Source organism: Stigmatopora nigra, chromosome 14 (genome assembly GCF_051989575.1).
Source record: "Stigmatopora nigra isolate UIUO_SnigA chromosome 14, RoL_Snig_1.1, whole genome shotgun sequence".
Taxonomy (NCBI): Eukaryota; Metazoa; Chordata; class Actinopteri; order Syngnathiformes; family Syngnathidae; genus Stigmatopora; species Stigmatopora nigra.
Genome location: NC_135521.1, coordinates 4,956,983 through 4,969,992, shown reverse-complemented (window position 1 = coordinate 4,969,992; position 13,010 = coordinate 4,956,983). Strand labels below are relative to the sequence as shown.

The 13,010-nt window shown below is 38.8% G+C and overlaps 3 protein-coding genes across 3 annotated transcripts; 2 read left to right on the top strand and 1 right to left on the bottom strand.

Annotated features, from left to right (window-relative positions):
• Positions 1–1,939: 1,939 nt before the first annotated feature.
• LOC144207320 (uncharacterized) lies at positions 1,940–3,651 on the bottom strand. Its single transcript, XM_077732722.1, has 5 exons — positions 3,258–3,651; positions 3,001–3,171; positions 2,836–2,935; positions 2,533–2,663; positions 1,940–2,445 (listed from the first exon to the last, which is right to left on the bottom strand). The coding sequence occupies exons 1-5, from the start codon at positions 3,303–3,305 to the stop codon at positions 2,152–2,154; spliced, it is 744 nt and encodes a 247-aa protein (XP_077588848.1). The 5' UTR covers positions 3,306–3,651; the 3' UTR covers positions 1,940–2,151.
• A 222-nt stretch (positions 3,652–3,873) lies between these two features.
• Positions 3,874–5,732, top strand: polr2g (RNA polymerase II subunit G). Its single transcript, XM_077732723.1, has 8 exons — positions 3,874–4,101; positions 4,274–4,383; positions 4,558–4,717; positions 4,925–4,975; positions 5,059–5,124; positions 5,281–5,352; positions 5,460–5,493; positions 5,576–5,732. The coding sequence occupies exons 1-8, from the start codon at positions 4,090–4,092 to the stop codon at positions 5,587–5,589; spliced, it is 519 nt and encodes a 172-aa protein (XP_077588849.1). The 5' UTR covers positions 3,874–4,089; the 3' UTR covers positions 5,590–5,732.
• Positions 5,733–5,798: 66 nt separating this feature from the next.
• On the top strand, positions 5,799–11,168 carry eef1g (eukaryotic translation elongation factor 1 gamma). The gene is made up of 10 exons (XM_077732721.1): positions 5,799–5,913; positions 6,547–6,705; positions 6,834–6,897; positions 7,687–7,829; positions 8,377–8,520; positions 8,611–8,740; positions 9,205–9,406; positions 9,500–9,672; positions 10,086–10,210; positions 10,815–11,168. The coding sequence occupies exons 1-10, from the start codon at positions 5,902–5,904 to the stop codon at positions 10,971–10,973; spliced, it is 1,311 nt and encodes a 436-aa protein (XP_077588847.1). The 5' UTR covers positions 5,799–5,901; the 3' UTR covers positions 10,974–11,168.
• Positions 11,169–13,010: the final 1,842 nt, after the last annotated feature.

Genomic DNA, 13,010 nt, shown 5'->3' with positions numbered 1-13,010 from the left:
TGGAAGACGGGAGGTCGCGACCTTAAGATTCAACCGTGTTGACGTGACGTTAGCACCGACCGTCACTCCGACTGTGCGCGGCGAGGACGAGCGTGAGAGCAGATTGTGTCGAAGGGGCGGACCGCTGAGCTCAGTGTGAACGTGATGTCAACTTCACGGGTGATTAAAAACTCTTGGGTAACAAATACTTTGAAAGTAATCAGCACAGTACAGTTTGAGTGGTACCAATAGTAAAGTGACTTTAGAGTAGTTTCTTTTTTAAATCTTGGACAACTCTTGCCGAATTACAGAGAAAAAAAAGACTAATTAAGAGTCCAATTAAGCCTATTTGCATTTATTTACAAAAATAACTTACTTGGTGCCTATACTACAGAAAATTTGCAAATTTCCAACCCCTTTTCTGCCTCCTCACTTTTTGGCATACTCTTTATTTTTTGTATCCAAATGTTGGAAGTTTTGGCCTGGTTCCCAATAAATATTTGATTTGACGAATTCGCTCAATACATTTTTATTGCTGTCATAAACTATGGTTGTTTTCAGTCTAGTAGGACACCTTGAATGCTAATACAATGCATCACTAAATGAATTAACACTAAAGGTAGGTGTATTTATGCCACTTTTTCATTTTTTTGCATCGTTTTCCTCTTCATAGAGTTATAACCACATATGATTTAACGTTAGACCTGGTGACAAACAAAAATAAGTCATTTAGAGCAAAGATCTCCATTTGTTTACAAGGCGCCATCATTTATTCAATCATAGATGGGGAAAAAAAGTCAGTTAGAAAACATACTACCCTGTTAAAATAGGGATTATGAAGTATAATATATACAAAAGCACACTAGGCTCTACATGAGTATACTATACAATGACTTCATAAATTATTCCCTTCCCAGTTTGCTGAATTCTGATCTAATATGCTGGAACTAAAATGATATTCATATTCATTAGCAAGATGAGGAAAACATTGGACCCTGCCAAAAAGTGGTCCTCTTCAAGGACAAAGGAATTTTTTCGAGGTTGTTTTGAGTCATCCACTCAATCATGACATCAAACTAATATGTGGTGAATGTTTCGAGAAGGTGTTTAATGATGTTAAATCTTTAATGTAACACCCTTCCCTGTCAGATATCATTGGTGTCATTCGCAAAGTGCTCTTAGATGAAGTAAACCAGGCCACAGACCCGGGTAAATGGGGGATAACAAACAAAGCTACAAAATAGGACATAAATAGAACACGTCTGTTAGATACATAAAAATAGTTTGAATTTAAATCGTTCTCTATGAGCAAATATGAGAAGACACGTGGTACATAATCCACAGGGATGAAGTAATCTGAGTGAATGTGCATTTGGATTATCAGTCTGGAACCACTCTAATCTGAAATGAGAGTTTGTGGAAGAGCCTCTGAGTTTCTGGGTGGCCACAAAGAAGGGTTGTATGGAGTGAAATGATCATGATTGCAAAAATTGGAGATTTTTGCATGAATAGAATTTTGGGAAAGGTACTTTTAAAACGTTTTAACAACACATATATAAATCATTGGTACTTCTACAGAATAATTTAATGAACATTTTATTCCTGTTTGATTTCAGATTGAAATATGACTCAGGAGTCATCCATAAAATAAAGTGCTATTTAGTCATTCAATACAATACAGTAAAAACATTGATTAATATTGCATTCAACTAAAAAAAATGCCTTTCTGTTTGCAATTTCATTTTGAGACATTAACCTTTTTTTATATTATTTAACTTGAGTTTAACAACACACCTGAGATCATTCCACTAATATATTGTGGGGCCATCTAGTGTTAAAAATGTACATATTACAGATCTAGACAATATTAGTAAAACAACTGTTGTTTATTGAAAGAACAATTCACAAAACCAATCACCTTTCTTCTTAAAAACTAACAAAATAAAGGTTAAATGCTGATTTTGATCAAAGGCAGACACCAACAATTTCACATTGTGACACATCATCCCAAAGAAAAGACGAACTAAAGACTGTGCATTTAAGAATCTTGGTTAGAATTGTCAAGCAACCATTACCAAAAAACATGATCCTTACAAATATGGCACTTTCCTAGTTTAACATTCAAATTTACTATGCAATTTATATTATCCTCTCCAAAATTCAATTTTTCCATCACTTATTCTTCTTGCCCGCCTCATCTTTGCTTTTGTCCGGCCGCGGTATGCGGCCCATGTTATAAAACTCCTGATTTGGCCTCATATCAGTAAGGTGGGCGAGCCGATTAGACATGGCAAAGAAGGCCACAATGGCGGCAATGTCCCATGCGTCCTCGCTGTCCAAGCCGACTTCCTCTAAGGGCTTAAAGTGCTGTTCTGTAATGGTGTCGGCACGGCAAATGGCCATGGCGAAATCCAACATGGCTCGCTCTCGCGGTTTCAGGGCTGCATTCTCGTAATTGACCGCCACCTGATGGAGAAGTGGGAAGGGGCTTGTGAGTATAAACACAAGAAGGCCAAACAGATGACGAATGTTGGTTTATTTTGTCGCTACTACCTGGTCAGAGAGGGTCGGGTTCTTCGAGTAGATGCGGTGAAGTGCACTGTGGGAGACCACACAGTAAAGACATTTGTTATACATGCTGGTGGCCACCACAATCAGTTCACGATCTGCCTTGGTTAGTCCACCTGAAACACAAAATAATGTCATTAGGGTATTGAGGAATGAGAAATGTGACTGTATTTGAATCACCATCAAGTACGCCGGCATCTATTTTTCTCTTTCTGGTACTTTATAATGTTCTTGTTTCCTCTTCTCTATCCTAATTGTTCTTAAAAGTAAAGAGAAGTAAATACACACCTGTGTCCTTGTTCATGAGCTCGTTGTAATAAGAGAAGAAGGCTCGAAACTCTGCAGGTCTGTGAGCAAGGACTTTGAAAACATTGGGTAAGAATCCTCCCTGGAAACAGGTTACAAGTCATTTGTGTGTGTTGTGGTTGTGTCACGAGGCGTTCGTTCGTGTACCTTGGTCTCTACTTCCTCCATTAGTTCCACTATGTCATATGGCAAGTCGTTTTTAGAAGGAACGGGATATCGGCTGATTTTCTCAGGAGGATCATTGGAGAAGTATCTCGACCTGGAGGTGGTCTCCTCCGCTTGCTTGGCTAAACGCAGACAGCCCCATCGCGGGGATTTCTAAATGAATGGTTACAAGAGACGGACAAATATGATTGATATGCGGTCATATTAGTATATTCTATATAGTTTGATTCATAACTTACAAGGTGAGTGGAGACCAGGTATAACCTCCGAACGAAGATACTAGCCATTAGATATTGCTTTGATTCCGAGGAAATGCAGAAGAATCGGCAAAGATAACAACGTATCCAAGCGCAATCTACCACTTTATTTTTCTTTTAAAAATGAAATAATAAGCAGTTTCATATATACCTCTAAAACTTACACTTAACCGCGGACGCAACTTGTCCAATAGTGTGTTGTGGTACGGCTGACGTTTTTTTTAATAACTTTATTGGAGAAAACACCCTATTAAAAGAAAAACAAAGAAGATGAAATGGGAATGAAATGAACAAGTGTTTGTATTTTATTTAAAAATATATGTGTATATATTTCCATTACAGTAACCAAACAAGCTGTTTGGCGTTGCGTCATCAATGTGCGCCGGTTTTACGTCTTTTTCTTTTTATTTACGGTTTTCGACACATTACTTCATAATACGCCAACCCTATTTGTTCCGGGTTATGCAGTTTTTCAAACTATTTGTTTGAAAATAGGTGACGAATCATATAGCGAAAAATATAATTTGTTCCATCAAAATCACCACATAAACTCGTAATATGGAGTAATAAGCTGGTCATACTTTCACATGCTTCCATGCTTTGAGTCAGTTATATTGGGTTTATTCATGTCAAGTGTAACATGTGAAAATTTCAATACTGGGTTAAAGGAAGTGATCCCCCTCATCTAACGCCGGAGATTGATAAAAGATTGGTCGTAGTTTGTTTTATATGCTATGTATATGCCACGAAAACCGTTCGTTCATTGAAAAAGTTAAATATTGTAAGCGCAAGAAATTGAACACAAAAGAAGAAAATGTTTTATCATGTAAGCGTGGGATTCAACCCTTTCAGATGATTGTTAGTGTGAAATTTTTGATACATGCTCAGTGTTGACTTAATACTAGAAATTGCCTTTACTTTCATTTTGGATGATCATTTTTTTCACCGTAAGTAATGTTCATAATTGGCTAATATTCATGCGATTTTTATGTTCGCAGATATCTTTGGAACATGAAATTTTACTTCACCCGAGATACTTTGGTCCCAACCTCTTGAATACAGTAAAGCAGAAGCTTTTTACTGAAGTGGAGGGTACTTGTACTGGAAAGTAAGTTGATACACAACATTATGAAACTAAACGGTTCTTTTGGGTTAAACGTATGTCCATCCTGAGTAATACTGCATTTTTAGTAGTAGGAAATGGAGAGCACCAACAGACATAACGCAAAACTAATAAGGATAACACTTAAATGTATTGCAATTATTCATGTTTCTCTTATAGGTATGGTTTTGTCATCGCTGTCACTACTATTGACAACATTGGTGCAGGAGTCATCCAACCGGGTAGAGGATTTGTTTTGTACCCCGTCAAGTACAAGGCAATTGTCTTTCGGCCATTTAAAGGAGAAGTGGTGGATGCTGTAGTGACTCAGGTTAACAAGGTGAAATGATTTTTATTTCTTGGATGTATTTTGTCCTTAAAAAAAACATCTGTATTTCCATTATAGATGAAGTTTCGATCTTACCTTTTGGTCATAAATGAGTTTGCTGATGTATAAAATGAAATGTTGACATTAAATTTGAAATGTTTTAATGAAGCACATGCTCAAATTTAGTTTTTAATAGTCATTCTGTTGTTGTTGTTTTAGGTTGGTTTGTTCACAGAAATTGGACCCATGTCATGTTTCATCTCCCGTCACGTGAGTCTGTTTTCACTTTCATTTTGGCAGTTTCCAAACCAAACATTATCCAGTGTGATCTAAAAGGATGATTCTTTTTACAGTCCATCCCTTCAGAAATGGAGTTTGATCCCAATTCTAATCCACCATGTTACAAGACCGTTGATGAGGTAAACCTAACTATCTGTTGTGATTAGGTGAAGATCAAAAAGTGTCCGATAAAATGATTACACCATTTTGTGACTAACCCAACACCTTTAGTTTATATCCGTATTGCAACTTTTCAGTGCCAATTGTAGTTATATCCATTTTTTGTTGTTCTCCAGGACATCGTGATCCAGCAAGATGATGAGATCAGGCTAAAGATTGTTGGAACAAGGGTTGACAAAAATGATATCGTATGTATTATTTCCTTTCTAAAAAAATTATAATGTATACTATGCAATGCCTTACTTGCATGCCTGCACTAAACCAGTGATAACATTTTTTAATGTTTTTTTTTCAGTTTGCTATTGGATCACTCATGGATGACTATCTAGGTGAGTTTTACTCCACAAGTTCACCTTTTTACTATCATAGTAATTGTGACTAAACATATTTTTGCTGTTTTTTTTTCTTTAGGTCTCGTGAGCTAAACAGCTTTGGAGATTGGATTAAGTTTAGTTATTACTGTTGTTGTAGTGTAGTGACCTTTTTTACACCAACTATTTTTTTTAATGTGACCTAGAGGCAGTAATATTTTTTTTAATTTATGTGGGTTTTGCTTTCTCTTTGATTATGTAAGACATTTTATATGCATATGATTTTTCTTTTCAAAATAAATGTATACCTTTTAAAGAAAACCTTTTTTGCCTTAATACGCTTTCGAAAGTGAAACGTCTTGATCATGCGCGTCTGCGTAAATACGTCATCAAGTTGCGCCCTCTTTCTTTCTTTCTCTCCTGAAGATGGCGGCAGGGGTGAGTAAAATGGAGAATGGCTTTGAATTTTAAATTTATGGGCATCATCTTCCCCAATCCGTCTTAAATCTCCGCAATCATTTTAGTCACAAGACTCTACTCAACATTGGCTATTTCATGTGCTAGATAGGTTATGAAATCTTAATATATTTGTCAGTAAATGATGTCGGGAGAACCTGATGAAATGATAGCCCTTACACTGACGTTGCATTCAATGAACAGCGCCCATCCCCGGTCCAGGTTTGTGCCACGTTTGCGGTTTAAATGGCGAGAAAAACACCTCCGTTAAATTTTCCCTCAATGTTAATGTGTAAATTTTAGCATCTATCATACTCGATTTTTTATTGTGCTCTAGTTTCTATGAATAGGAATGCGCGCTAGCTAGCCACGCTGCACCTGAATGTACGAGTGCAAAGCGTAATACTACAAGAAATTACGTTGTACTTTCACCTCAAATATCTGCAAAATCGTATATTTTACTAGTCCTATGTGTCAGATCGAATTTCTTGCGCGTGCAGGATTGAATGGAATCTTAACTGATAGTGGTGCTATGTTTGATCAAGACATCATACAATCACTTGATTTCATTCCAAAAATCAACTGATAGCAAACGCTGATCTCCAATCTATCTAGACCTTGTTCACGTTTCCCGAGAACTGGAGGGCCTTTAAGGCTCAGATTGCTGCCCAGTACAGCGGCGCAACCCTGAAAGTCGCCAGCAGTGCCCCCGCCTTTACCTTCGGGCAGACGAACCGCACCCCTGCATTCCTTAACAACTTCCCTCAGGGCAAGGTTAGTGTATGATTTGACTATCCAAAATGTCAGATTATTGTTGTCCGAGTCACAATGATTTGACCAACAGCCCAGCCAAAATGGCTGCTCTTTTGTTTAAATACTCACTCTTATCCAATTGCTTCTAGGTACCTGCCTACCAGGGAGATGATGGTTTCTGTCTGTTTGAGAGCAACGCCATTGCTTATTACTGTGGGTATCTTAAAAGCAGTTTCCCAATTTTAGAGCTGCACCCTGCAAAGCGTTCAATTAGTCGTTTTAATTCAATAAAACCGGTAGGGCAACTTGCTTGTGCATTTCTTGCACTCCATTTAGCCCTTTTGGACCAATTCAATTATTTTTGCTTACCTTCCCCAGAATGCTTTGCATTCTGCAGCAGCTCAATAATAATTTCAAATGGCGACATCTACTGGTAATACGGAATATATATTATACAAGCACATTTTTTTTACTTGGTTTGGTGGTCCATGGCATTTATTCCAAAACCCAAATATTTGATTCAAATCTGACGTGTAATGTTTGAGGTTCAATTTTTTTTGTCGTCAAATTTTCAACAACATGGGGATTGGCAATGTCATCTCTAGGGAATACCTTGAAGGTTAGACAACCTATTGGATCACAGAGGAGAAGGACCCTCATTTAATGACAACCTTTAACCACTGCCTTTATCCACACAACTAACATCGCTTCAGATTTGGGTAAAAGTATCCATTTTCCATGTAATGGACCTAGGATTTTTTTTAGCCTTGGGTCATCCCCTGACTGGGCAAGGCAGTGCCACAACATGGCATATTGTCTAATCAGACGGGGGGAAAGCAAATCGGATCATTTTCATCCCAGTCGGCTCTGTTTCAGTTAGGCTGGTTCATGCCATGATCACATTTCAACAAAGAATTTCTAGAGAAGTGATATTGAAAGCGCCAGAAAACGGTACGTTCTGCATGAGCATGTAACCGCAACGTTTTTCTTTTCCCAATGCAGTGGGCAACGATGCATTGCGCGGCGCCACGCCCCAGGCTTCGGCTCAGGTCCTCCAGTGGGTGAGCTTTGCTGACTCTGAGATTGTCCCACCAGCAAGCACATGGGTCTTCCCCACTCTTGGAATCATGCACTTCAACAAGCAGGTCTGTAGCATGCTCAAGTATAATGACTTCAGCTTGCATGTTGTATGTGGTGGTAGATGATTTGTTCCGAGTACGATATAATATTAAATGTAGTCCCCGGTCATTGGGCAAGGCAGTGTCCTTACCATGGCACAAAGTCTTAATCTGACAGGGGAAGATTAATTGTTTGTCCATATTCATCACAGTCATCTTTTATTTCTATAAGATAAAGGCTGTTTCATACTTTGGTCACAACTGACTGTCTTGAATTTAATGAGTTGCATTGGAAACCATAGGATGTTTGCCTGTAGTCTCCCAGAATCCTTAGAGCTTTGATTTGATTGGTATACTGTGTACATTTAAAATGGCTACAGTTCACCTCCTAGAGCAATGAAAACAAAATACACCATTTCTTTTAACACAGTGACATCTGTAAAGTAACTGATGTTTTGCTTAACATTTAAGTGTACATTACACCCCTAAAATTGGCTCGTGTATTATTTTAGAGATAAATAACATCAATGATTGTTCCGTCTTATTCATCTTAATAGTGTTTTGTCATGGTCAGGCCACAGAGCAGGCGAAGGAGGAGATGAAGAAGGTGCTGGCCGTTCTGAATCAACACCTAAAGACACGCACCTACTTGGTTGGAGAGAGGGTCAGCCTGGCTGACATCACTGTGGCTTGCTCCATGCTGTCTCTCTTCAAGCAGGTTAGCCACAGACGCCATGGCCTGAATGTTGCGCATTAATTATAGTTTGACGCGACCAATTTTTCACCTTTTCTATTCTCCCCCGTTTAGGTCCTCGAGCCATCTTTCCGTCAGCCTTATTCAAACGTGACCCGTTGGTTTGTCACTTGTGTTAACCAGCCCCAGTTCAAAACTGTCATCGGGGAGGTCAAGCTGTGTGAAAAAATGGCCCAGTTTGATGGTGCGTGTCATCTCCCAATTTATTTTGAATAGGGTTCAATAAGCAGTCCTTTAAATAAGCCTTTTATCTGATTTTAAATGATCTGCAAGTCCTCCTTTCTGGAAAACAATTATAATTAGACACCTACCACCCGTATAGACTGGACACTTTACGAGGATTATTTTAATTCATTAGGCTTACAATTGTGACATTCTTGCATGGGACCAAGGATATGCACATTGAGTTTTGATGTTTTCCTGATCCAAGATGGTTGCCACACAGAAGGACAGTGTCGAAATTTTACTCTTTGTTAAATGTAAGTATGACTAGTATTTACTTGCACAGATAACACTAACAAGCGTCTCCGTGAGCTTTAGAAAGACTTAGGACACATAGAATGATGGCTTAAAGCTGTAAATTTTGAAGTTTATTTCATTGTGTTGTTGTTGTGGCTGAATATTTTTTTTTTTTTTTTTTTGCTTCAGCTAAAAAGTTTGCCGAAGTGCAGCCCAAGAAAGAGGCGCCCCCTAAGAAAGAAAAGGCTGGGAAAGAGGCAGCCAAGCCTCAGGAAAAGAAAGAGAAGAAAAAGGAGGAAAAGAAGCCCGAACCAGAAGAGATGGACGACTGTGATGCTGCTTTGGCCGCAGAGCCCAAAGCCAAGGACCCCTTTGCCGAGCTGCCAAAGAGGTAGGGAGGAGTGCCCGCCGTGAATTAATAGTATTTGTTGATAGTTGGCGGGGTAACATAAAAATGACTGGTCTGCTCCTTGTTTTGTTCCAGCGCCTTTATCATGGATGAGTTCAAGAGAAAGTACTCCAACGAGGACACTCTAAAAGTAGCCCTTCCCCATTTCTGGGAAAACTTCGATGCGGAGGGCTACTCAATCTGGTACGCCGAGTACAAGTATCCGACGGAACTTGCAGAGGTTTTTAAAAGCTGCAACCTTATCTCAGGTAAGACAAATAGTCTTAGGGTTTTTTGCTCTAATCTTCTATTTGGCAAAATAATACTAATTCTAAACTCACTCTTAATAAAAGTAATCTGTGTCATTTGTAATCCTTTATAGTACGTAAAGCTAAAGATCATCAAAATGTATCTCCTTTAAATTTGTTAGACTGACCCCTTACATTTGGCAAGACCGTGTCCTTTCATGGCACCAAGTCTAATTTTCACGGGGGAAGAAAAATTGTCACCCAAGTTCATCCCAGTCCTCTCTAATTCAGTGAGTTAGGCTGTTTCAAACTCGGGGTACAAAAAAAATAAAAAAGGAAATTGGGGGCACGTTGATCCCAGCAGTCGAGGACCATCGCCAACTTTGATTGTTGTTAATAATAGTTGATTTGAATAATGCCTTTGTCTTACTCAGGGATGTTTCAGCGCCTCGACAAACTGCGCAAGAATGCCTTTGCTAGTGTTCTTCTGTTTGGTCGTGACAAGGACAGCAGCATCTCTGGAATCTGGGTCTTCAGGGGCCAAAACCTGGCTTTCACGGTGAGTGCTTTTGACAGATTCAGAATGTATGGCATGTCCGTCATACCTTATTTCTAGTGTGATTTTAAATAGGTGGTCAAACTTGCATTTAAAAAGGTAATAATTGACATACATGTACAAAATACTACTACCAATTAGTGTCATCCCTGTCATTGGGCAAGGCGGTGCCAACCTGTGGCTCTTAGTCTTAATCTGATAGGGATAAAGTGAACTGAGATCATATGTTCATCCCAGTCATCTCTATCAATGAGGTAAAAGGCTGGTTCAAGCTATGTTCACATATCAAAACAGATAAAAAATGGAATATTTGGTGTTTGAGGACATACATTGACTGCTACAGCGGCCGGCATTTTTTATTTTTTTACCGCTTCCATCAGCCTTGGGAATCAAATCTGCGCAATCTTTGTCATTCTCATTGCGATCGTTAAGACTTGCGTCTAAAATAGTAGGTCGTACACCCGTTTTTCCCTCTTCCTCCCCCACATTGTGCAAAGTTATGCTGTCGGACAAAGCAGCTCTTCTGACTGTTGCAAAACAAGCTTTGGAAACCTGAGGCCAGTGTACAGATATTCAAAAGAGCACTTTGTGTCTCTCCACTCCCCAGCTATCTCCAGACTGGCAAATCGACTACGAGTCATACGACTGGCGCAAGCTGGATCCAAACAGCGACGAGTGCAAGACCATGGTGAAGGAATACTTTGCTTGGGAGGGAGAGTTTAAGCATGTGGGTAAAGCTGTCAACCAGGGCAAAATCTTCAAATGATCGGACAGTGGGACAATTGGGGGAAGAAAAAAAGCACTTTGCACCTCTGCTCGCCGCCAAGCTTTCCACCACCGTACCGTACAGACTTTGAGCCACCGGGTTCCAATGCAACTAAAAGTGATGGTGTTTTTGGAGTTGTCTGTGGTCCCAAACTTGTTTTGTTGTCTACAAAATAAAGGGTTTTCCACAATACTATCCTAAGTTTGATTTGTGTTCTTTGTTGAAAATAATTTCACACATGCAGCCATTCTTAGCTGAGGCTTGGTGTGTTTAAAGTGGTTAATCCATACTCTGAAAGCCTGTCAAAATGTAGAGGTAAAACCTGTGATGCAATGACAACAATCCAGTTGTGCAATGCTTCTCAGACTTCAAGTGATTTCATGTGGGTTGTTTCACAAGAATTTAAAGGCGATCTGCTCACTTTTCCCTGCGTCTCTCATGTCTTCCTCTAGGGAGCAGCCAAGTCCTTAATTTTTAAAAGCCATAAGGCTGTTGAATAGACTTTTGTAATGTACATAAAATAAAAAACATTTGGTCTGCATTGCAGATGGCTTTGCCTTGCTTTTAACATAAAACTACCATGTGCCAACTATTGAAAATTTGATATTATTTCCCTATTTCATCAAATGTGAGCTGGCATGTATGGGATAAAACAGCAACCCTGAACGAAAAGGTAGTTTACCAGTCAATTTTATTGAGCAGTTTTGCAACAGAATCCTAAAGCGTTTCAACCTATTGTCAAACAGTAACCTTGTCTGTTGGCAACAACAAATGTGCTTTCATAAACACCCACTGCTATTGCATTCATAACAATGTGCCATTGGGTAAGAGGATAAATATTTTTCCCAGTACAAATGAGTAACTCATGATGATCCAAGAAAGCTTGAATTTTTTCAGATGGATCATACACACTCACACACCCACCGTCAAACAGTACCCAAATAACAAATCTATGAAAGAAAGAAAAAATCACTGTCATCAAAGTGTGGAAGCAGAGAAGCCATTTTAGTCAGCTCTTCACTCTCATGGAAATACTTGAAGAAAATGGAAATGTTCCCACAGCAATGAACACATGACTCACTCATCCTGTGGATCACAGTGGACCAGAAAGGAGGGCCTCAGTAATTTGACTAAACCATTGTATCACTGCAACAATAGGGACAGCGCCTTCCAGTTGGGTTCGGAAATATAAAATCAATACAAGCATATCTCTATAGTATTTGGCAGATTTCCTACACTGTAAAACGCTTCCGATAATACCACGGTTTGCATAGTTTCAAACTTCTAAAGTAAAGCGAACCATTTCATGTTTAGCCAGACTTTGTGCTTTACTTATGTCCACACAGTTAACTTATAGCATGGAGGGTGTTTTTCTTTTCACTCCTTAAAATCAGTTGTAGTATGTAGCCAGTGTAGAAGGAGGCGTGCAGAAGTAGTTAGTGTTTTTAAAAGTCCTTAGATGGTTGTGCCCCCCCCAACCCCGTGGGAGTTTTGGCCATGGTCATGAGCAGGCCTTTTATCTGACGTTGACGCCACCCCAAGGGTTTGGATAACCTTAGATTAGGCCTTAGAATTTAAAAATTCTATCTACAAGACCAAAAAAAAAAAAGAAGTGTTCAGCTATTTTAAAATTTTACACATCTGTCTTGTAACATTAATACTTGTTATAAGGCAGATGGGTAAAATTTTAAAATAGAAGCTTTTTTAATAATAATATAATGATCATTAGGGGTTACACCATTAATTTGACATATTTATTGATTTTAGGACAGAACATTTTGAAAATCTGAAGTAAATACAACCTAATGCATTAAAAAAGGTCATTTGAACATTTTTATGATAATGTACTTCAACTGTCAAAATGTTAAGAATTGTGCAAAATATATGGGGGCCGTTTTAACTGTAATTTGACTCGCATTGCATTTTCTTTACCTTTTATGTTTCCACTAATTTTTTTACAGGGGTACCCAGGTCTACTGTGTTTTATCTTTATGGCAAAAGTTGCTGTAAATCGTACTTTACTGCCATGTTAGGTGT

Coding starts and splice junctions, on each gene's coding strand:
- LOC144207320 (XM_077732722.1), bottom strand. CDS start 3,305: ATGGCTAGTATCTTCGTTCGGAGGTTATACCTGGTCTCCACTCACCTT. Junction 3,172..3,257: donor ACCTGGTCTCCACTCACCTT/GTAAGTTATGAA, acceptor CCATTCATTTAG/AAATCCCCGCGATGGGGCTG. Junction 2,446..2,532: donor ACCCGACCCTCTCTGACCAG/GTAGTAGCGACA, acceptor CTTCTCCATCAG/GTGGCGGTCAATTACGAGAA.
- polr2g (XM_077732723.1), top strand. Junction 4,718..4,924: donor TAGTGACTCAGGTTAACAAG/GTGAAATGATTT, acceptor TTGTTGTTTTAG/GTTGGTTTGTTCACAGAAAT. Junction 5,353..5,459: donor GGGTTGACAAAAATGATATC/GTATGTATTATT, acceptor TTTTTTTTTCAG/TTTGCTATTGGATCACTCAT.
- eef1g (XM_077732721.1), top strand. Junction 9,407..9,499: donor TTTGCCGAGCTGCCAAAGAG/GTAGGGAGGAGT, acceptor GTTTTGTTCCAG/CGCCTTTATCATGGATGAGT. Junction 10,211..10,814: donor GCCAAAACCTGGCTTTCACG/GTGAGTGCTTTT, acceptor TCCACTCCCCAG/CTATCTCCAGACTGGCAAAT.